General features: G+C 35.3%; 1 protein-coding gene across 20 annotated transcripts in view; it reads right to left on the bottom strand.

The window, feature by feature from the left end:
* Nucleotides 1–24440, bottom strand: part of LRRFIP2 (LRR binding FLII interacting protein 2) — a 101143-nt gene that overhangs the window by 27824 nt on the left and 48879 nt on the right. For 6 of the 20 annotated variants that reach the window (XM_033132383.1, XM_033132387.1, XM_033132389.1 and 3 more), the window contains 11 exons: nucleotides 23964–24038; nucleotides 22582–22632; nucleotides 22456–22500; nucleotides 21579–21626; nucleotides 21069–21125; nucleotides 18555–18623; nucleotides 15562–15651; nucleotides 9428–9472; nucleotides 7910–8026; nucleotides 4945–5016; nucleotides 318–488 (listed from right to left, as the gene is read on the bottom strand). In XM_033132383.1, coding sequence (XP_032988274.1) covers nucleotides 318–488; nucleotides 4945–5016; nucleotides 7910–8026; nucleotides 9428–9472; nucleotides 15562–15651; nucleotides 18555–18623; nucleotides 21069–21125; nucleotides 21579–21626; nucleotides 22456–22500; nucleotides 22582–22632; nucleotides 23964–24038 — 840 coding nt within the window. The remainder of the gene's footprint in view (nucleotides 1–317; nucleotides 489–4944; nucleotides 5017–7909; nucleotides 8027–9427; nucleotides 9473–15561; nucleotides 15652–18554; nucleotides 18624–21068; nucleotides 21126–21578; nucleotides 21627–22455; nucleotides 22501–22581; nucleotides 22633–23963; nucleotides 24039–24440) is intronic. The other 14 variants (XM_033132393.1, XM_033132397.1, XM_033132398.1 and 11 more) reach the window with 7 other exon arrangements.

The raw sequence follows: 24440 nt of genomic DNA, 5'->3' as shown, positions 1-24440 counted from the left end.
AAACAGGAAGAAATAAGTAATTCGCTTATTAAGTGTTCCAATTAAGAGATACAAAATAAAGATAAAACTTGAATTGTATTCTATTTTCAGAAACTAAAAGAGGTCACAACTTTTCCTTAATAAAATAAACGATAAAAATTTTAAAAGAAAAATATTTTAGGACCTGTTTAATCTTATGTTTTGTCAACTTCCTACCAATTGGTTTTAACTAAAACATCCAGGTATGCTGCATTCTTCCATTAAGCCCAGTACTTCTTAAATGGGAAGCTTCAATTTTCTGACCCAAGAGAAAGACGTGATACAAGGTGAACAATTACCTTTGATTTTTCTGCATTTTCTCTACAAAATTCCGCCATCTGCTCCTCCTGTTCTTCAATAACATCCTTGAGGGTGTCTACCTGGTAGATCAAATTGTTCTTCTCATTGTCTAACTGTGCATTGGAAACCATGGCTTTCTTGTATTTTTCTTCCACTTCAGACAAAGATTCCTAAATGAAAGTCAGAGTCATCAGCCTGATATCTAAGATATGTTCATTGCCTATATACAACATATAACAGGAAACTATAGCACTGGCACAAACACATGAAGATGCACTTTTGCAAAATACAAGCAGTTTGGGGAACTCCTTGTTTAGTAACATGCACATAAGACAGAAAGATGGTAATAAGCCAATAACGCCATTATAAGAACTTTATGTGCTGTCTGCTATCCAAGGAAACAAAATCAAGCAGCACGGTAGCCTCTGAAAGATGAAAAAGTGAGCAGACGACATATATTTTTAAGAGTCATAAAATGAAGCATCATCAATGTTTTCAGAAATGTTACTCCTGTAGTTTTTAACAATTTGTTTGGTATTCAGAATGCAATGAGACAACAGAATACAGCCTCACTTTACACAAGTAAACTTCCTACTCATTTGAATTTTGCTACTTCCTGGATGTTTGTTTTCAGTACTTTCCTGTTCTAATGTAAATGTATAAACATGTTTTTCTAGCAATTATTCAAATTTTAATCATTTTTAAATAAGCAATACAAAATGATTATTTAAAAAAGAGCTACCACAAAATGCCTAAAATTTTATCTACTTCTATGTTTTCTGCCTAAAAGAGCTTACAAGTCTGTTTTTTAGTAACAATATCTAGTTTGATAGCTTACTACTAAAGACTAACTTTTTTTAAAGCTAAAAAGGAAAGACATTTCACATACCATAGTTCCCTGAAAATAAGACTGGGTCTTCCATTAATTTTTGCTCCAAAAGATGCATTAGGGCTTGTTTTATATTACGAGCATCCTGAAAAATCATGCTATGGCTTATTTTCCGGTTAGGTCTTATTTTCGGGGAAACACGGTAGAAAAAAGTCATCAATGTTGGAAATAAATTTTTAAAATATTAATACAAATATTTATCAAACCAAGATCAGTGAAATAGAAATGACAGGCCAGAGCACTTACATTTATGATCACTTGATTTTTGACAAGGGTGCCCCAGACAACTCAGTGGGAAAAGAACAGTTTTTTTTCAACAAATGGTGTTGGGACAACTGAATATCCACATGCAAAAGAATGAAGTTGGATCCTTTTCTCACACCATACACAAAAATTAATTCAAAATGGACCAGAGACCCAAATGTAAGATTTAAAACTATAAAAGTCTTCAAAGAAAACATAGCAGTAAATCTTCATGTGCTTGGAGTAGGAAATGGTTTCTTACATACAAAACCAAAAGCACTATCAACAAAAGGAAAAACAGACTTCATCAAAATAAAAAAATTTTGTGCTACAAGCAATACCATCAAGAAATTGAAAAGATAACCCATAGAATGGGATAAGATATTTGTAAATCTTCTATCTGATAAGGAGCTTGTATCCAGAATATATAAAGAACTCCTACAACTCAGTAATAAAAAAGATACATAATTCAATTTAAAACTGACAAGGACTTGAATAAATATTTCTCTAAAGAGAATATACCACGGCCAATACACACAGGAAAACATGCTCAACATCATTAGTAATTAGGGAAGTGCACATCGAAACCACAATGAGATACAACTTCAGACCTACTAGGATAGCTATAATCTATAATAAAAAGAAAAAAGAAACAAAGTAAGTGTCGGTGAGGATGTGGAAAAACTAGAACCCTCATACATTGCTGGTGAGAATGTAAAATAGTGCAGCTGCATTGGAAAACAGTTAGGTAACTCCTCCAAATGTTAAACACAGAATTACCATATGACCCAATGAAAAGTTATGTCTATACATAGACTTGTACACAAGTGGTCATAGCAGCATTATTCATAATAGCCAAAAATTGGAAACAACCCAAATGTCTATCAACTGACAAATGGATAAACAAAATGTGGTAAATCCATCTGATGGACTATATAGACATAAAATACAGGGGGGGGGGGTGAGGGGAGAAAGAGGTACACATGTTACAACACGGATGAATGTTGAAAACATTATGTTAAATGAAAGCTCATTCACAAACGACAACATACTGTACGATTCCATTTACACGAAATGTCCAGAACAGGCAAATCCACAGAGACAGAAAGTAGATTAGCAGTTACCCAGGGCTGAGTGTAGGAGTAGAGATGAATAGGGAATGACTGCTAATTTTATGGGGTTTCTTTTGGGGATAAAGGAAATGTTCTACAATTGGGTTGTGGTGATGGTTATACTACTGTGTAGCTATGCTAAAAATCATTGAATTTTATACACTGTAAATTTTATGGTACGCAAATTATGTCAATAAAGATACACGCATTTACATACACTTCATAATGTTTCACAAACTAGGATTGTATTAACAAGCAATGTTTATACTAGAATTGGGAACAAATACAACCCAAAGAAAGAATATAAGCAAAGTCAATTGTATAATGATTTTAAATAGTAGTATCGTAACACAATGCAAAATTTAGAATGAATTCGATCCATCTTAGAAGCTAATAGCATTAAAAAAATCCTCCTCAAAACTCAGTCCCATATAAAATGGAGCATAACTGCATGAACACCAGAATCAAACCTAGTGCAAGCAGTAGATGCAAAGACACGATATATAACACAATAAATTTGACATAAAGTTTATGTAATGTACTCGTCCTTTAATCAACAGACCATAGACAACTGTTTTAAATTTAAGTATCAAGGCAGTTTTAGTGATTTTAATCTAGCTTACATAGTGATACCCATTAGGAATTAGTTGTACTTAAATCCGTCTAGGGCAGTGGTTTTCAAAGTGTGGGTTCTAAACTAACAGCAACAGCATTATTGGGAACCAGGTAAAAATGCAAATTTTCAACCCCATCCCAGACCCACAATCTGTGGGTCCAGCAATCTGTGTTTTAACAAGAATGGGGAAAATCACCAAAAGGCAGACATACTTAATCAAAAATAATGTCATAAACAATGACCCAGCATCCTTTTTAAATAGGATACAGATACATCACACCACCATGCTTTATAATAAATCAGATCTTTTTTAAAAAATGATTTTTCTCCCATTTAAAAATCATTTCAAGGATAAATATTAACCTGAAGTCAGGTTCAGTTATACACTCACCATGAATTAAGAAAAAGGATCTTATCTGTTCAAAGTCTCAAATAGATTTAATCTGTTCTTTTGCATCCTTCAAAGAATGCAATAAATGGTAGATCTAAAAGGTGAGTAAAAATGTTTCAAATAAAATAAAAAGCAAGTAAGAATGCCCCTGAATCGCTTGCTTTCCCGATACATGAGACTTTAATATGAGTGTATTTAATGTATTGGATTCATTCCCTTGATCCAAGATATTTCCAAAAGTCACATCTGTAAAACCTTAAAAGGGGGATTAAGTTCTGAAGATTCAAGCAGTAAGACTAAACACATAGCATCCTAACTCTGTAATTCTCGTGATGTTTACTGACAATCTCACATTGCCATCTCAGCAGCTTCCAAGCTTCCCTCACAGGTACTCACCATAGGATAGGACTTCCTACCTTTTTTGGTCCTGAGTCTGACCTGTAAGTTTCTCATGGACAACAATCACCTGCATGAAGGTTTGGCTGGGAGCTGGGCTACTTCAAATCACACCAAGGAGGCTGATAAAGGGTTGCCCATTAGCTTCATGGGGTACATCCTGAGTCACCTTTCTGAATGTTTTGCTGATGTTTTTTCAGAGACCTGATAGTATTTCTATTTCAAATAGGGACATGTGTGTGTTCAGAGGAACTTTTAGTTTCCTCATATTAGGCTTGAATTTCATAATAAAAACATGGAGAAGAGTGTGATAACCAAATGCCATTTGTAACCAAAATGTCTACCTCACATGGACACCTGTATTAAAAACTGGTAGTCATCCTTGCTCAGAAAAGATAAGGCCCATTTAAATTTATCTCCAAATTCTTTAAGGCACTGAATCTGTGTAACCCTGTTTAACGAAAGGTTAAAAAAAAAAGAAAAAGAAAACACAGGCTTCAGGGTCCTTCTTCCAGAGGGAATATTTGTAATAATGCTCTCTTAGATGCTTCTTCCTCCTGCCTTTAATATTGATTGGATTTGGTGACAGAAATAGGCAACACTCTCTTATTTACCTTGGAAGAATTTTAAGGTCTGATTCTCAATTAAAAAGTATCCTTAGAATACTTTTTTAGGTGTTTGCCCAATTCAATTTTGTATGGCTAAGACACAAGAAACATTCAAGTATTTTACAAGGTTTAAAAACTGTAAGGTATAAAATATTTTACCGAATATTCCAAAAGCTACATACTAAACATTTAAACACAAGCAGAGATCGAAAGTTCGCCTTTCCTATGCATTGCAGGTTAAGCACATGCTTGAAAGACAAACGCTGTTAGTGAAGCTATGTGCAGTGGGGTTAATAGAACTCGTGAAGCCACCATTACCAACACTTCTGCGTACAGACAGCATGCTTGGGCTGAAGAATGGGCCCTGATACCTTTAGTTCTTTAAGCCCCTGCATGTATCTCCCTTCTACATCCTGTATCTGGTCCTTAAGGTCATAGATATCCTGTGGGACATAGGAATGAACCATTGCATAAAACCATACATAAACATATCTTCCGTGTCAAAAGAGTCATATGAAAATGTGACCTTGCTTTTGTATATTCTAGACCAAAGGCAGAAAAATCAAAGTACACATATGTAACTGCCACTCCCAACCATTAAAAGGGGCAAACCAATCAGCTGATAGTGGGACTGGGGAAGGTCTGGAGTAATCAAACTAAAGTGTTAAATATTTTCTTGGCATTAACTCCTGTTGAAAGAACATTAGCAAATGGGGGCGGGACTGTATATGAAAAAAAGCTATATAAATTGTAACATTTTTAACATACAACTTTTAAAATTTTATAAATCATTTAAATAATTGAGCACAAGGCTTCACCTAGAATTAGTAAAATATGTAGTAAAATAATTATAAGCAGCAAATTTTACTGACTCATGCAGAAGTCTTAAAAAATATAATAAATGGATATGGACAAAGTTGTCTTTCAATAATTTCAGTTACTGACCACAATTAATTTGAGAGAAAGGATGTAAAGGGAGGGAAGTTAAACCCAAACATTTTAAACACAAAGTCAAATGAGAGACTACCTTGAGAACACCATTTAAATAATGAGAAAAGCATTTGTTCCAAATGTTACCATAATCCTTGTTTAAAAAGTAAAGCAGGTCAAATTTTAAATGTAAAATATTGTTTCCCTGCTACATATGGTCTATTCTGGACGTTTGATTTATGTGGGAAATAACTGCCACAAGGCCCTAAATACAATTCTGCAATAACAGGCAGGATCAATTATCCAAAGCCGATTATACACAATTTCTGTATTACATTTCCCTTGTCCCCTTCATTCCCCCTTTGGTAGGTTTGTCTGTCTTTTACTCATTGATACATTCAACAGACATTTATTGAGGACCTATGAGGAACCAGATGCCAGGATACAAAAATCTCCTTTTGCTAAAAGAAGTCACTCTCTCAGAGAAGAAATACAAGGCAAGCACAAGCTAAGTCTGAGGCTATTTCCTCCTGCCTTTTGTCCCCCTAGAAAATAGCACCTAAAGGTAAGAGTTTTGTTACCCAACTTTGTACTCCCAGCACTTATGCCTGGTACTTAGTAAGAGTAAATACTGACACCTTCCAAGTCATGGCCATGCTGACCTGGGGCAGCTCTCCTCTGCCACCACTGCCACTGTTCCAAACCTCTCCACCCTGTCCTAACCCCCAACCCACTTTCACTAGCTCCCCATTGCACAAGCCAGACTCCTGCTCCACCCTGCCTACACTCTTACTCTGTCACCACCTGCCTCAACTCCTCCCCTACTAAGCCAGTGAGAGGGAACCTCCAAATCAGGCCACCCCATCCATCTTAGCTCATCCTCTCCCTCACTCAGGCATTTTGCTGTCTGTTGCCCCTCTCGTTTCTCAGCCTTCATATTCTCTCTCTACTGGCTCAATCCAACCAATGAAAATAATAATCAATCCTGCCTTTAGAAAAAAACAAAAACCTTCTCTTAACCCTCTCTCTCTCTCTGCTACTGACTAACGAACTTCCTATCCTCCAGTATTCTCTTCAGAGCAAGTTGTTTACATTTTCTTCTCCCATCACAGTTTGGACTTGTTCATCTCCTCCTCATTGGTCAATCACAGAGTTACTGTCCTCGCCTCCAGTGCTTCCTCCAAACTGTGGTCCTTTAGGAATGCAACTCAGAAAGTATGTCTTCCCCTATTTCACACCCCACCATTGTGTCAGGGTAAAACTGAATTCACTTTAGGTTGCCAAACAAGATGCTCAGCGATTGGGCCTATCACTACTTCTCCAGCCGTCCCTGTCACCCACCACTATTCACTTCTCATCCCATCCTCTGGCAAGTTAACTACACAGATAACTTTCTGGTTCTCTGAATGAATTTCTCTCGGGGAAGAAAGCCTTCCCCCTTCAACTTCGCTGCCTGGTTAAGTTTTATTCTTCCTTCAAACCTTAGCTCACAGTTTTTCTCCTTTGAAAAGCCTTTGGTTATCTCGTCTCCTAGTCCAATTTAGATGATGCTTCTCTGAACTCCCTTACCAGCCTTGTTCTGGCTACTACCATTGTATCATACCACTTGGTTTTACTAGTTTGTATCAGCTGATCTTCCCTATGAAACAATGAACTGCTGAAGTCCAAAGTGTGTTTTACTGCCTAAATCTCTAGGACCAAAGGTTCAGTAAATGTTGAATGAATGAATGAATGAATGAATGAATGAATGAATGAATGAATGAAATTTTTATTATTGCCCTTGTCCCATTGCTCACAAATAGCAGGCTCAGCAAATAGACATTTAAATAAATACATTTTGAAAATCCCCATCTTTCAAATAAAAGAGTTGATAAGAATGGAGACGCAACTAATGGTTAAATAAACTTTTCATTACTCAGGTATTTCTCTTATCCCAAATATTATTTTGTCTTATCATGAAAAACTGAGAGATAACTATACTGAAGCAGCCAAATAATACCATAATGGCTCACAAGACTAATAATTCCCAGAGTCTGTTTCCTTGTACATCCACATATTTTCCATTTAAAATATGACCAATTATTTCTGAGAGAATTACTTTTATACACATTCAAAAGGTTTTTTTTTTTGTTTCGTTTTGTTTTTTTGCCATTTTTAAATTAGCAGAACTCATTCCAATATCATCAAAAGTTCAGGAAAGAGAATAGAAAAAAGAATTAACTAATCGCCTTCCTTTCAGACCGAAGTCACATTCTTGAACTGTAATCACAATTTTTTTTTAAAGAACTCATACTCCTTTTCTTTCTACTGCGTCACATTAAATGTTAAATAATTCCAGGATACTACTACACTACCAAGAAGGCAAAAAATTGTTTTTTAAAAAGCAAACCAAAAATTTCAGTTTACCCGCAATTCACTTAATGAGGTGTCTGGATCTACTAAGCTGCTGGTGTCTCCGCTTCCTCGTCTAGATGAGTTTCCACTTAGAGGGGTTGTTGCTGAGGCAGAATTTCGAGATGAAGGCTAGAGAAAAGAAACATAACACTTCTAAGTCTTGTTTCTTTAAAAATATGTTCGCTATGGAAACTAACAATGGGGCAGGGAAGGAGATCTAATACAGTGTAGATGAGAAGTTACCAAGTGCAACCTGCAGGCAATTCAGATTGGCTTTGGGGAGGGGGTACCCAGAGAAGGGCTCAGGCACTAGAAGCATGACTTCGTTCACTCAAACGCTTTATTGGAATCTAGAATTCGTAAGAACGAAGAAGGAAGTAGTTTTGTGTGAGAGTTATTTGTTTTCTAAGTTTATCTTTGCTGTACTGTAAACAACACTGGGGTGAGTACATCAGATTAATTTAAAAATAGTTTTATAACTTTGTAATTGATATGCTAATTGGCAGTCCCCTATTTAGTTCCTGAAGCTGCTTCTTTAGGATCTTTTCTTTTTCTAATACTTTGTTGATAAAGTTAGAGATACTATTTGCAGCTGAGAGCAACAACACCCTGTATCACTATGAATTTAGACAACTCTTCCTGTAATTAATTTAAATGGGAGCTTGTGCTATTGGATTAATAAATGGCATAGATCTGAGATGTCCAATAGTAGCCCCTAGCACTGAGTACTTGTCATGTAGTTAGTCCAAGTTGAGATTTTTTTTTTTACATGTAAAATACACACCAGATTTCGAAGGTTTAGCGCGGAAAAAAAGAATGTAAAATATCTCAATAAATTTTCATATTGATTATGTTGAAATATTTTGGATATTTGGGTTAAATAAAATATATTCTTTAAATTAATTTTACTTTTTAATGTGGCTACTAGAAAATTTTAAATTATGTTATGTAGCTTACATTTGTGGCTTACACTATATTTCTATTGGACAGAACTGGTATATCTTTTTTGGGTATAGCATAAAATTAATCCTGATAATCTCTCTAAGATGAGTTTCCAAAAATAATTCTAGAAGAAAATTAGAGACTTTGACACAAAGCAACTCCCAGAAAGGAGTTATTTTGCTGGAAAAAAAAAAAATATATATATATATATATACACACACATATATATGTATATATATCTTAAGGGGAAAAAAATAAGAGTTTGTCACCACTATTCTTAAAGACACTTCATTTACAATGTTTATGGCTTCTTCTCAGGATCAAATTCTAGAGAAATGAAAATCAAAACAACAGCCAAAAGCTTAAGAGGTGACATTCAGGGAAATAAAGTGCAGTGTCTCCTCTCTTCCCAGTGCTTCACATGATTCAACCTCCGAGGAATTTGGAGGGTCAAGGACAGGAAATGGATGAGGAAAGGAAGAATATCTCCATCAGTTCAACTGCAGTAAAACAAAGAATGAAATAGTAGTGGAAAGTAAGCTTAATTGACCTTGAGAATTTAATTCCCTTAGGACTTTATATACTCACTCTTGTATAATTTTCAGCATACTGTTTGTCAGATTTTTCATCCAACTAGAAAAGAACAGAGATAAAAATCAGGAAAGATGCTTAGGCATGTTGATTTTTTTAGGGGGAAAGAGTGACCTCATTTCAGTTCTCCAAGTTCAATTGATGTTTTGAACCTAGAAGTAAACATACTAAAGCTGAATAAAAGTTAAAATACGTAAGACAAAATGTCAAGACTTTTAATTCTTACCCTAAGGAAGACATGAAGTAATAACCAAGCTGTCCTTTAACAAAAGTTTAGAGCTTTTAGAGAGATTTTCTTTTCTTGGTATTTGAACATATTAAGGAAAACTATACATAAACTTAAGTTTTAGCATTGCAAATGTTAACACTTAAAAAAGACTTGTACACTTCAAAAAGAAAAGACTGATAAAACCAAAAACCAAAAAAACTTTGTTATCTAAACATTATTAGGACACAGGACACGTAGATAAGACTAGTATACTTAGCCACAAAAAGTTCAGATTGGTATGTTAAATATATCATCAATTTTCCCCCACATCATTAAGGATTCTGTTGTTTGTCTTTTTCGTTTTGTTGGGTTTTTTTTTTTAAAGTAATACATGCACACGTATCAAAGAAGAAAAAACAAAAAACATGAAACAGCACAAAAGAGTATGAGAAATAAGCTTCTCTCCCTATCACATCATATCCTGACCTCCAATGTTTACTGCAAGGGCAACCAACTCCCAAGTCTTTAAAGAATTCTAATAGTGTCTCAAATATATTCTATATCTTTTTTCCCTTATCAAGTTTCAGTGATTAGAAAAAGTACTTCATTTTTCTTCATGGCCAATTGTCACTCCCGGACCCCATGATATATTTAACTGATTTACTGTCTGATCTCTCTTTAATTTAAACCCTATGTCTGTGTTCTTTTCTGTATTCCTAACATCAAAAGCACCTGGTATATAGGCCTCAAAATTTGTTGGATTAAGGAATCAATTACTCATACCCCATCTGTACTTATAGACTGACCTCTATTTTAACAGCTGCATATATCTCCTATTATCTGGACATACCATAACTGAGTTATCCTATCTTCTGCTGATAGACAATGTTTCAAAAATAGAGGTTCCTTAAAGGTCTAGTCCAAAACCCTGACTTTAGCTAAGGAAAAAGAAATTTGAAGGTGAGAGATTTTGCTGAAGGTTGAACGACTACTAAATGTCAGAGCTGGAACCATATCTCAGTTTTATGAATTTGTGCCCTAGTATTCATATTATTCATCTGTATATACTGTCCCAATTACCATTAGGGGAAAAAAGTCACATAGAGATTTAACTAAATGAAAATATACCCAGACTCCAATTACTAGACCAACCCTCTAGAGATTTGAAAACCTTCCTCAGTTAATTATTAAAACACAAAACGTCATTATTTCTGGCTCTATTCAGATCACTCTAACTTCCTCATATTTGAAAGTTTTTCTGTTCTTTTTCATTATTCATATTTGTCACATTCATTTTCTCGTAAATAACTTTCACTATGAGCCACTATTTCAGTAATATAAGTATACTACATTAGACTTTGAACTCTTTTTGTTACTTCTTGCTATAATGCTCTAAAAAGGTATTGATTTTAGTTCACACTGATTTTTTTAAACCATATATGAAATGTTTTGTAACAATCAGGCAATGAAAGTAGCTTCTATATTGGCAATTTTTGCCATAAAAAGGAATAATCTTCCATTGCATCTATACTACTAAAATACATTACCTCATATTTAATGTGTTATTCTTCAGAGTGAAAGAAATACTACATCTGAATAAACTGCCTTATTTTCCTCAGAGTATCTTCCAACTCTCTTCTACTAATGAGTTAAAGAGAAAAACAGCATTCAGAAACATTCTTCTAGGTCTATTTGAAATTCTGTCTCATGTCCCCCTCCCACAAAAATGACCCCCAAACCTACCCATTTTTTGATAGTCAGCTTGGAATAATCTTACATTTCAGAGGTTGCATCACTGAACTGTCCATCGCAATGTTGACTCTACTGCTTTCTCTCTCTTCTGACAGATCCCGATTGTCGCAACCCAAACTGTCCATGTGCCAAGCCTCAGGGATTGTTACGCCAGCAAAAAAATGCCTAGAGCAGCCATGCCGCAGTCCAGTTATTTTGGCTGCAGTGACTTGGCCAGAGACTCTTCAGTTCTCACTTCTCAGCGTTTGTGTTACATTATGTGATGTCTTCCACTGAGACAAAAAACTAGTTGAAACCTGGTATTCTAAAAGCCCAGTGCTCTAAAAGCCAGGGGGTCTACACTGATACATTGCAACTATAAGCTAATGTTCGTAATGATGACCCAAAGAGTCTGCCAGATCCTGAAAAGGCTTTTTAAATACAATAAAATTTAATCATGTTTAATATATATTAAGGTATAAAATATGGACAAGTTGAAATGGGTACAAACCTTCAACTGTAAGATGAATAAGGTCTGAAGACGTAATGTAAAACATGGTAACTACAGCTGATTTAAAAATTACATGTAAATAACATGGAAAAGATGAACATGCACTGATATGAAAAATGATTATAAGATTAGTAAGTGAAAAATCAGAAAATAAAGGCAGTATGTACTATATGGTCACAATTCTATAAAACAAACTTCAATAGAGAAAAATAATGAAAATAAATCATCAAATTGCTAAAGAAAAAAAAAGAAAGTGGATAATGAATGGTAGATTAAAATTAAAACAAACAAACAAAAAACTAGTAAGCAAAGCTTTTATTTTCCCCTAGTAAGGCCCATCAGAACTTGCTCATTAATGTTGACTATAGTTTATTATTCTCCAAAAATTCTAAGTAATACTATGCCATTGTACTCTTACATAATTAAACAGGTAATTTGCCAATCAAGAAAAGAGTATTTTTCCTTAATAGTTGTAAATAGAGAGTTAGCTAACAAGCTTGTAATATTTTGTATTAGTATTAATGTTCAAAAAAGTACATGATGGCAAACTTTATATTCCCATTTGAATGTTTAAAGTTCAAAAGTAGTATTTTCTTAAAGAATTTCAAATTACCAACTGGTAAAGTCTTAAATATAATCTTTCCCATATATCAGTGATAAATGCCTTATTTATGTCTGGGACATCTGAAAATGCTTTGCTCTTGACATTATAGATTGTTTCTCTTGAAATCTAAACTCCTTGATCATTTGTTGAAATTAGCACATGCCAGAAGTATTTCTTAGAATATATACCTTGTCAATCTTTGAAACTTCTGTTTCTTCTTAAAAGAAAGATATTTATTATTTTCTGATTAAGAGGGTCTTTAAACTTGTTTCAGCAAATAGCTACTTAGTTTGACAGGTAATTTTAAACTGTTTATAGTATAGTTTGTTTAATGTAGCCATTAAATTATAATCCCTTATTAACTTCTAATTTACTATATACTGACATGATAATGCTATTCAAAAATTGTTTGGGAAAAAAACAACCAGAAAACAGAAGATCTGATTCTCCAAAGACAAAAGGGAAGGGAACAATTAATTTTAATCATCTCCCAAAGCAAAACTGGTTGAGGATTCCATTCAGAAATGGTCTAATTATTAGCAATCAGTAAAAGTGAAGTGAATATATTCATTTCCTTTACTCTAGCCTGATCTATGGGGCAGAAAGGAAAACAGTGCAGAAGAAAAGACAACAGGTTAGAGCAAGAATAAATACCATATAACGAATGTTGCCAAATCAGGGCTGGCACCCTTTTTCAGTACCTCCAAGCTCAGAAGTTATAAACTAGCAGACTACATACATATATTTGATCCACAATGGGGAAGCCAGAAAGTATCGTATAAAGTTTTGACCTTATGGTCAGCATTTTAAAATCAGGATATTTCACATAAAAGTGCAAATTTCCAGCTTATCTTTTAAAAAAGTGTTAGTGAAGGGAGAAATCTTACCAAGATCAAGTTCATTTTTTAATTTGTCCACAATGAGCTGAATTATAGTATACCCTTTAAAGGAAATATTAGAGAAAAAATTTTGATACAGAAAAGGGACCAGCAAATATTTTAAGCATTGCCAAAAGGCAAAATTAAGGATATTATATAGGTTTCTTAGATAACCATTGAAAACTATAAAGACCAAAATACAGAGGGTGCCAAAAAAATGTATACACATCTTAAGAAAGAAAAACTGTATTAAAATTGTAATACTCGATATATACCGATAACAAAAGATGAATGCAAGTCATGTTTGACTTCTGCAATTACAAGAGGTGCTCAAAGTGGTTACCATCAGCGTCCAGACACTTCTGATTATGGCGAACTACTGCTTGAGCAATGTTGACCAAAGGGTTTGCTTGTATACATTTTTTTGACATCCCCAGTATATTGAAAATTTTTGAATGGAAACAGCATTTCAGCTGTGGTGGATGAAAAAAAAAGTGTATATATATATATATATATATATATACACACACACACACACACATATATATATGTAGAAACCACTGACTCACAAGCTATAAAATAACAGAGGGATGAACAGATTTGCCAACTTGCTCTAGATAATCTTTTGTTTATGTAATAAGATACACGGCATGATGATTTGATATATATATATGTATATATATACATATATATATATAAGCTATGTACATTGAGTGTATGTATAGCAAATCATAGCAAATCATCGTGTTATACACCCTAAATATGTATGATTTGATTTAAAAACATGTAACTTATTCAAAATAACTACCTGGGAAAAGAAAAGTTATTTTTAATTAGTAGAAGCTGGGGGAGATTTTTTTAATTGTCCACCTTTTTACTTTTGTGCAGTTAGTAAAATAAATTGCCAAGAAATTCATGTAAGGAGGATATAACCACTAATTCGGACATCACAAATTAGAGGCTAATAGAATTCAAAGTTTTTAAGAGAAAAGGTATACACAATAAATTAAAATTGTTTTTATCTATAAAAAAACAGGGTACTACGCAAATTACAAAAGAAGCAATATTTCAGGGGAAAGACATGCGAGCCCACCTGCTAACTTTGTGTGCAGAGAGATTCCTTGGTCTGACCCAGGGTTAGGTGGGGCTGTAGCATGGCCAGGTTTGAGCCACCAATCCAGAATACTTACAGACCGCACTTAAAATTACTTTATAGAATTAAAATCATTCAGAAATAGCTATTTAAATACAATCAGTGATGTGCTAAACATAAATAATTATCTCTCCATTAAAAACTCTCAATTTCCTGTTAAGAAACGCTGCCTCTCATCCACTGGCCTGCCTGGTAATCATACAGTGTTGGTCCATGAGCAAAACACAAATGCCAGCAACAAAGAGGAGATGTCACGGAGATCAAGTCAAGCTGTGAGATAAATCAGGCAGGTAGAGATCTGTTGGTGGGGTTCCTTCATTTGGACAAATGCCTCTAGGCCTCTAAGGGATGGTCTTTCCTAAATTCAGTCGCTGATGAATGTGAAAGGAATAGGTAGGCATTTTTTCAAAGAACGCCATAATCCAAATGTTTAAGATCTACTCGGATTCTTCCCAGTTACTATAAATTAGTGACGCTTTACTAAGTAATATATTTTGTTGTTCAACCTTCAAATTCTACTTTGAACTTTACAGACTCACCAAAATAAAAGTGGAACAAAATTTTTAAGACTGATCATGAATACCTAAATATGGGCTAGGTACTAGATGGTTTTAAGAAATTATTTTTAATTTCATTTGGTAAGATAATGGTATAGTGAGTATGGAAAAATTCTCAATTAGAGATACACACTGAATTATTTATTGGGAAATGACATGATGTACAGGATTTGCTTTAAAATAATTCAGGGGGGAAAAGGGATGGCAAGGGGACGACATAAATTAAATAAAATTTGTAAAATACTGCAATTGTTATAGCTGTTTGATGAGTCCTATGAGGGAAAATTTCCACAGGAAAAAAATTTATTTAAAAATTATACTGTATATCAATATATACATTCTAAAACAAAAGATAACTATATTTTATGCTCATGTGTTTAAATAAGTATTTCCTAGGCAGTAAATTAAGTTCCTAATTTTAAAATCGCTAACGTATTAACCGTTAGTCACAAGCCTGAGACAACAGAACCATCCCATGCAATAACTCACGCTGGTCAAATCTGGGACACTGACATCATCCACCTCAGAGACAATGCTCCTCCTACGACTGGAGCGACTGAAATAATCAGCGGCAGAAACCTTTCAGTCAGAAAAAAATGAGATACTTTAAAAGTTAAGACAAGAGAGAAGGAAAAGATAAGAACATTGGCATATAGGGGAAAAAAATTTTTTTTTGGTGTGTCATAAAGTATGAAATGAAATGAAGAACCTACTGCACTACAGCTACTTCAACAATAAAAGAGACACACTCTCCCTTCCCTGGATTTTGGCTCCACTTGCCTCCTAAAGCAGTTGCCATGCTGTAGGTTTTGAAAGTCTACAAACCTAAAGGGAATTTTACTGGACTCTGGGGCGTGGAGAGAATTCAAGAAAACATGGAAAAGGGGATAAGGCAGAAGCAGCCCGAGGAAGAAGGGAGAAATTTCTGCGGCTTTTGGGAGGAGATGGACATACTGGTGTCTCCAGTGAGAAGTGTCATGTCCCACGGATGCAGAATGCCCAGGGCATTGGCCTTTAGGTCTAAGGGCTACCTGTGTGGGCAAAAAGGCCCTTCCCACTCCCAAACGTGGCTGCGGGGGCAGAGATGCTACCCTGCAGAGGCCCTTTGAGAACCCTGCATGTGAGAGACTGCTGTGGAGCAAAGAGCAGGGCCCCTGCCTTCCAGGGCTTGTACCACCCAACCAAAGGATCTGGAAAGAATTTCCTGTCTGATGGAGATCAGCTCAGATTATACTTGGTTTAGCAAAGAAAGTAAAAACTGACATGTATCAGCTCTTGTGGTATGCGAGAAAATAAATGTCTAACACAAATGTAAAAAAAACACAACTAAACAGTAAAACAGAAATGTGAAGGGGTTCCTTCCGGAACGAAATCACAGTTCTGTCAAATAAGCTTTGATTCATCCTAACTAGCATTCTATAGAGATCGTTTACTGCCTGAGGTCCAGCAGTCTCCCATGTTTAGACATGCATCCCTCTCACCAGGAGGGTTTCTAGAATAATATCTACCTAAAGCTTCTACTACATTTCCCAAAATTTGTAATTCATTATAGCTGTCAACTCTAAGTGCATATATGCTGAATGCAGTTATTTGTAGGATATTCACTGCACTTTTTACCCAATTTCCACAGTATCCTCTTTTTCACATTCCTCAAGACCAGGAACTGCAGAACAAAATAATGAAAAACTACACTGGCCTCTTTCTGGTTTCCCAAACACACCAGTCTTTTCCCACCTTAGACTTTGGTGCTGGCCTAGAAAGCTTTCTCCCAGCTCTTCAAGCAGCTGGCTCCTTGACATTTCAAGTCTCAGCTCGAAAATTACTTCCCTTGGAGAACCCTTTTCTGACCACTCCATCCAAAGGGAGACAGACAGACAGACAGACAGACACACACACACACACACACACACGCACACATGCACACACGCACACACGCTCCTCAATGTTGCCTATCTTATCAACTGCTTTTTCTCTTCACAGTCCCAGGGTTACTTTCTTTTCTTTCTTTACTAGTTTATTTTCTATTTCTTTCCTTAGGACATAAGTCAGAAATCTGTTCTGTCTGGTTTACCATGTTATTTTCAGCATTTAACACATGCCTCACATATAATAAGCACCCCATAAACATTTGTTGAATTAATAAATAATAACTATTCTTTACCTCAATCATCAGCTATTCCTCACCTCAGCTCTGTCTGATTATCTTGCTTAAAAACCTTTCCCTTCCAGGAAGAGAATATGGAAGCACACCCACAGAGACAAATAAGGCTTCCAACTATAAAGTTTCACTAAGGCTAATACAGTAGTATTTTTATTCACAATAACAGTACTACAATTTAGCTTTACACGTACCTTATATTTTATTGGTACCTGGTGGCTCAGAATTTTGATAGTTATTTTCTATATAGTAATTCATTTAATCCCTATATTAAGCCTGCCTACAAAGATAGTCAGTAACATCCCCATTGTAAAAAAAAAAAATGCCATTAACACATTAATAGGTGTAGAAGTGGTTCAAGCCCAGGCACCATTACTTTAAAGTCCCTGCCTTTCCATTCCATCGCTTTCTAAGTAAGGTGCTTTCATGTGTAGTGGTTTGTTCTTTCTCCTTCAGCTGTTAAGTATGAGCATTCACTGGCTTGCCAATGGACCACAACTGCCTTAGATTACTGGGTTTGGGGAACAAATCTCACAAACACTTGGTATTCCCCTTCTCTCAGGTTTTCAGTCTTTCACAAAACATGTCTTGTATTAAACGGCCTTCTATTTTTCTTAAAGGAATTGTAGTCTCTTAGTTATTGGGCCCTTTTTTCTAGCTCTAAGCTGACACACCATCCTTGCCGATGTAATTTTCAAATCAATTCTTAAATACAGCAAAAATGTCATCAGCTCTCTGCAAAATCCAGCTTCATCAAAAGAATAACTTGATGTTATATAATTTGTACTTTAACATAGCCACTTGTTGCATCTATAATTATTACTCCAGTTGAATTCTAAAATAAGAATTCTTAAATTTTGCCATCAAAAACTTTTTAAAAGTTCACAGGTCTTAAAACCATTGTATAAACAATGGTTAAACTTAAATTCACAGAAAAGAAAGCAACTGATAGCAACATGACTTGTAATCCATAGTTATGAGTTTTACACAATGTGGAAGCATTAATTTTGCTTGAGAAACTTTTTCGGTGAACTGTGCACATAAATACGTGTGGATAAAAGAGCCAACAAAGGACAAAAAGTGAAAATCTTTCAAATACACAATGACTAGCACATAAGAGGTGTGAAAAGGCAAGTATTTAATGAAGCTTACATAGCCCACAGAGAATACATATTCTCAGGATCATATTTCTTAAGGCAAATTATTCATAAAAGTTAAATTTGAGGAAAATACTCATTTTGTCAAATGCAAATTTCACTTTCCAACAGATTTCATGTGCAATTTTAAAACTTATTGTATGTGTCTGCATGTAAACAACGCTCACCACACTCTCTCTTCGCCCACGACTGGAATGACCAGAAGACGCAATACTTGCAGTGTCATCATCGAAAAACTAAAGATATTAAAAGCAGATAATGAAAAAGATGCAATTTCACTATAGGTCTTATGTGACTATGAGCACATTAGGTAAGCTTTCAGGAAACATGCAAATAAATACTCTGTATGAACGTTATAATGGGCACCATCTATTGTGCACCATTAAATGCAAAAAGTGTTTCAAGGTATAAAGAACTATCATCAAAAATCAAAAGATATTTCCAAAAAGCACAAAGAATAAAATAGAACTATATCTTTTATTTTAAGTTAAATTAAAGTGGGGTAGGGGGTGTTTCATGAGTAAACCAGCCCAAACCAGCTAGGGATTTCAAGATTTTTAAACCTCTAGGCCCTTTGGGATCCCATTAGGGGGTAAATACCGTGTTTCCCCGAAAATAAGACCTAGCCGGACAATCAGCTCTAAAGCATCTTTTGGAGCAAAAATTAATATAAGACCCTGTCTTATTTTACTATAAGACTGGGTCTGATGTGATGTGATATGATATATGATATGATATGATACGATACGATATGATATGATACCAGGTCTATATAATATAATATAGTATAATATAACACCAGGTCTTATATTAATTTTTGCTCCAAAAGACGCATTAGAGCTGATTGTCTGGTTAGGTCGTATTTTCGGGGAAACATGGTAAGTATATTTACTGTTTCAGCTTGGGAGAAAAAAACAAAATATTTTAAAGTGAAATAATATAAGTCAAAGACAGAATTTCCTACCATCAAGTATACTGAAATGATGATTCTTATTTTCCTTTATTCATTCTTATGCAACTAGTTGAGAATTTCTAACATAACCCTACAGTTTTCTTCCTTTTTCACCAGCAGTAGCAGACTCATCTTCAGTATGTATAGGTTATCTCCATTCTGACATCACTCAGAAACCATTCTGGCATCACTAAGATAATAACTCTGAACTCAACTTGCAAATGAAATAGCTTCTAGCCAGCACACAAGTACAAGATTCTGTACTTAACTGAAAATATATTATAATAATTTTGTTTGCAAGAGGCCATCACACTTGGGATATTAAAAATGCTACCAGGCTGAAGACCTGCCAAGTGGAATTTTATTAGTGGGTGGGTTAAAAGTAAACTTCCTCCTTATGTGAAAAAGTTTTTATTTCTTTAAACATCCCTGAGTAATTTTTTACTAACTATAGGAGTGGAATTCTTGAGAAGGGCCACTTGGAAACTGCAGGAGGACTGAGCCAAACATATATGTAAAAGAAAGACCATACAGCTCACCTAGTCCACGGCACAAAGTAACCTGTGTTGACCATTAAGACACTTTAATAATTTCTCCAATTTTGACATTGTCAAGAATAATAAGGTAGCTCCTAAAGTCATAATTTGCTATTGGAATGTAAATTAGTAGTCTTTTTGGTGTACAATATAGCAATATACACGATAATTTAAATGTATATTGACACCCCCACATTTTCATGATTAGAAATTTACCTTGCAGATCTACTCATAAAAGTACACAAAAATTTACTTGTATGAGAATGTTCATTTTACAAGTGCCTGTAGTAACAAAAATTTGAGACTCTAAATGTCCATCATTAAGGGAGTATTTTTTGAAATGTACAGTCCATGCACTAATAGAATAACATATTGCGATTAAAAAGAGTGTACCAAAAAAAAAAAAGAATGTGCAGACATAAAACTAACTTCAAGAGGCAGTCAGTGGAAAAAGTAGGGACATGGTTTACTTTAAAAAAAAATCTTTTAAATGTCAAAAAAAGAACGAAATAAATCCTTATGCATTAATACAAAAAGATACTGTAAATACAGAAAACAATTGAGGAGCAGTATGTATGAATCCATATACATACTGTTCATATGTACATAAAAGTATCTAAAAAGATGTATTAAGTACAGAGGTTGCATTTGAGAAATGGAAATAGATGGAAAAGGTCAGAAGACTTTTACTTTGGACTTTCCTTAAGCTAATATTACTTTTATAAATTAAAAAAAAATTAATACTCCAGAACGATTAAGTGATTAGAATTGCCCCAGTTTTGTTTTTTATGTAACAACTTTTAGAAGTTGACTGGTTTTATTTCTTCTTCCAAGCAAGTGAAATGGAAGAAGGAAACAAAGATGGCAAGGAAAAACAGAGGGTAGCCAACTCATACACTGAACTATGACGGCTGAAGAGACAAGAAGTTCCACATCAATGACAATATAAAGTTTTTAAAAATTCTAATGACACTGGTTCTAGGTTCATTTAGGAAATTACATGCTAACTCCCATTCAGACAGAACCACCAATTTAGGACAAATTAGTACTTGAGTTTGTGTACTTAAGGAAAACAGTAATCCATGCACAAGAGAGTAAAACACACCATGTTCTCAATATTCTAAACTGTGAGTACAGATTAATGAAACAACCAAAAGTTTCCAAAAAGCATGCAAAGAGACTAGGCTGCTCACCACAGGACTGCTTCGGCCTGAACTTGTTCTTGATGAGTAATAACTGTATTCAGACGGCTATAAAATTTCCAAGAAAAAAGGTTTTACAATAATGATCAGCTCCTTGTCCGGCAGGGAATATATAAGTGGCCGTGGACCTAGCTCACTCCTGGCCCCCCGAGTGAAGGTAGCTGTTACTCCTGGCCTAGGATTCCACCACACTCCCACTCTCAAAATCCAGCAGCCCAGGGCAGGAGGGAGACGGGCGGATGTCCTGAGAAGGTCTACTCTCTCTCATCCTCTTCCTGAGGAACTAATGAACCAGAGGTTTCTCTATTTAAATCCCCTCGTACTTTATGCCATGATTTCCAGCATGCACTTTCTCGCAGTTTTGGTGAGTCACAATTGGCTAGCTGATGGACCACAGCTTGGAAAGTAATTACAGGTCAGATTAAATGACTTTTTCTTTCTACATAAACTGTGCCAACCTACACATCACCCTCTTTGCCACCTCCACCTGGTAAGACTTACAGTTCGAGAACCATAAGGGTTATATAATCCACCATCATACAATGACACCTAAAGAACAAAGGAAATACCATTTATCTATTCAGCATCACAGTCATTTTGAGTATCGTAACTTCTTTGCAGTAGTCAGTTACAAAAGTTTTGAAGAATGGTGTAAGTGTACATCCTGCCAAGGTGAAGACTCTAAAGGTGGCAACATTCATTTATATGCATACATTCCTACATCAGTCTCATTAAAACTTCAAGCTCACACTTCATTTAAAAAGCATGTTGGTTATAGTACTTCCTTTACTCATCACATCACATTTATTAATTTTTTCTCATAAGAGAAAATAGAGCAGAAAAGGTAAGTGAGGTACATAGCATTTTGCCCACTGTCGGGGTAAAATTAAGTTACAAAGCCTCAGAGCTCAGTCCACTCAAACAGACCACAACACACAAACAGCTTGAAAGCAACCAACTCTTAACTTGCACATTGCAAAGAGCTATTGTTTTGCTTTCTAGTCAGCTTGCTTTATTACTATTAATGTGGCCGAGGCCACAGCTGTCCCAAAGAAAAATATGACATCCCAAACACGGGCAGCCATCTCACAAAAGTATGCAAGTATAGCGGGACCCATGCACATCAATCTTCTCTATAGGACACCCACTCTAGGCAAGGGCCTACCAACAGCCAGCCACATCTACCACCAGGAAGAGAATTCGCTTCTTTTCACTCCCCTGAAGTTTTGTATCTTAAGCACAAGCAGCACATCCTGCAGTATACATCAGGTTAAAGCCACGTATCCTAGATCATTTGGAGGAAAGTTGTCAAGCCAGAGCCAGCACCACAACAGGGACCCCACCAGGAGTACACACATTGGAAGAGGAAAATACAAACCAGACTGGTACTTCTTAGCAGACCAGAACTTGCTGTAGGGGAGGCCTATGAAAAAAGCGCATGATTTAACCCAAAGGAAAGCAATGGGTAGCTTAGAAGGCAACAGACTCCTCAGAAAGTACTAACCCTGTTACTCTTAGATGTTGCCAGAGGGTCACTGTACAGGGAAGAAGACTGCTAAGAAACAAAAACAAAACAAAACAAAATAATTAAGCCAGAGAAAGAGTATGAATGTGAATTGGTCTCACCATCATGAGACCAGAAGACTTATGTTTATTTTACACTCCACAATTCATTAGTAATTCCTCAGTGCTCAAGGTACTTAAGTAACATATAAAGTGAGAAAATCTTAATCATTAGAATTTTTTTTAAAAAATACCAATTTTGAGTGATAAGAAAGAAAAACACTTGGAACAGTTCTGTGTTTAAGTCCTATTGGTCTTTGAACATTAACGTCAAGAGACGAGACAGCAACCTCAGAACACAGTCAGGAAAAGAGGGCCACGGTGCGGAGAGTCTAGCAAACCACGGCCACGTCCCAGCCACCAGCAGCTCCCGGGATATTTTCAATGATCCCACGAGAGACTCCAAAGGGCATTAGCCTGATTAGTGGGGAACCAGGTAAACGAGCTCTGAGTTACTGCTCTAAACACTCTTTTCCAAGATTTGGAAAAGATTAGGGGAAAAAACCTATATTTCCAAACAAGCCATGGACAAAGTGCCTTAGTTTAATCAAATAAATTATGCTGGTCAGTGAACCCATGCACCACCAAGGCACGGCATTTTTAAGAAAGGAATGAAATCTTTCTTTTCCTGACGTCATTTGAAGACACAGTTCCTTTTTACCAAGCCTAATCAGACGTGGACTACAGGAGCACCTAAACTGTGTGTGCAGGTTTTGACAACTGAATTATCTGAAATGTACTGTGTGCCGTATACTTAATGTGTTTGAGATGTAATACGTGCCAAATGCCTCAGAAAAAAACAAGGATTCGAACACTGAACAAGTAATTACATTATTCTCAGCCTACTTATAGTTTGAATTTTCACATGTAAGTTTTTATTAAAAGGGCATCCACGTGACATGTACCAATGCCCACAACTTATTCTGATATGTATCCCCCCAAACAAGATGGATTGATGGATGGATAGAGGGACCGACAGACATAATTATATGACAAAGGAAATACAGTAAAATGTTAATTGTAGAATCTGAGTGGTAGGTGCTGGGTGGTTACCATGCAATTTTTTGAACATTTTTGTATGTTAAATATTTATCATTAGAAAAAATTGAAAACATGGTACTCATTTACAAACATGGTGATTCAATAGTTCTCACTGTTCAAACTTACACATATGCAGACTGTATGAATTAAATTACCGCAAACTAGTAGTATAGTGCATACAGCCAGTCAAGATTAGTTCTAACTACTCAAAATGCAAAAAAGGAGATTAGAAATCTGTTAAAGTTAGATAAAACACACGAAGTCAAAAAGCTTGAGACAAACCCGAGTGTAGTAGGCAGAGGTGGGTTTGCTATGAATAAGACTGCTATAGTTTCTCTGGTCAAAGTAGAGGCCACTCTGTAAAAAGCAAAATTAAACACATTTTTCTTAGGTTAAACGTTGTTAAACTAACAGAACACAAAGACAAAATTTGTCAAACCCCTTTCTCAACAAAACAATGACTTTAAAGCATTGAATCATATTGACCAGAAGTCAAAATAATAATTTCAATTTCTCAAAAAAAATTCATTTTTAAGGTTAACTGTTTTGAAACCAACTACTAATGTTTTATTTATTTTTTACTTTAAAAACAAGATAAACCCTCAGGCAAAATGGGCTAGAAATAATAAGTGATTTATTCTAATGTCATACTTAGGAACGTCCTTGAAAAATCCAGGACAACTGAATAACCACCACTTTTATAATCCACTTGGCAATGCCACAGATATTATTAAACGGTCATTTTTTCCAAACTTCTCC

Source organism: Rhinolophus ferrumequinum, chromosome 17 (assembly GCF_004115265.2).
Source record: "Rhinolophus ferrumequinum isolate MPI-CBG mRhiFer1 chromosome 17, mRhiFer1_v1.p, whole genome shotgun sequence".
NCBI lineage: Eukaryota > Metazoa > Chordata > Mammalia > Chiroptera > Rhinolophidae > Rhinolophus > Rhinolophus ferrumequinum.
Note: the sequence above shows the minus strand (reverse complement) of the source record. Positions and strands in the feature narration are given on the sequence as shown.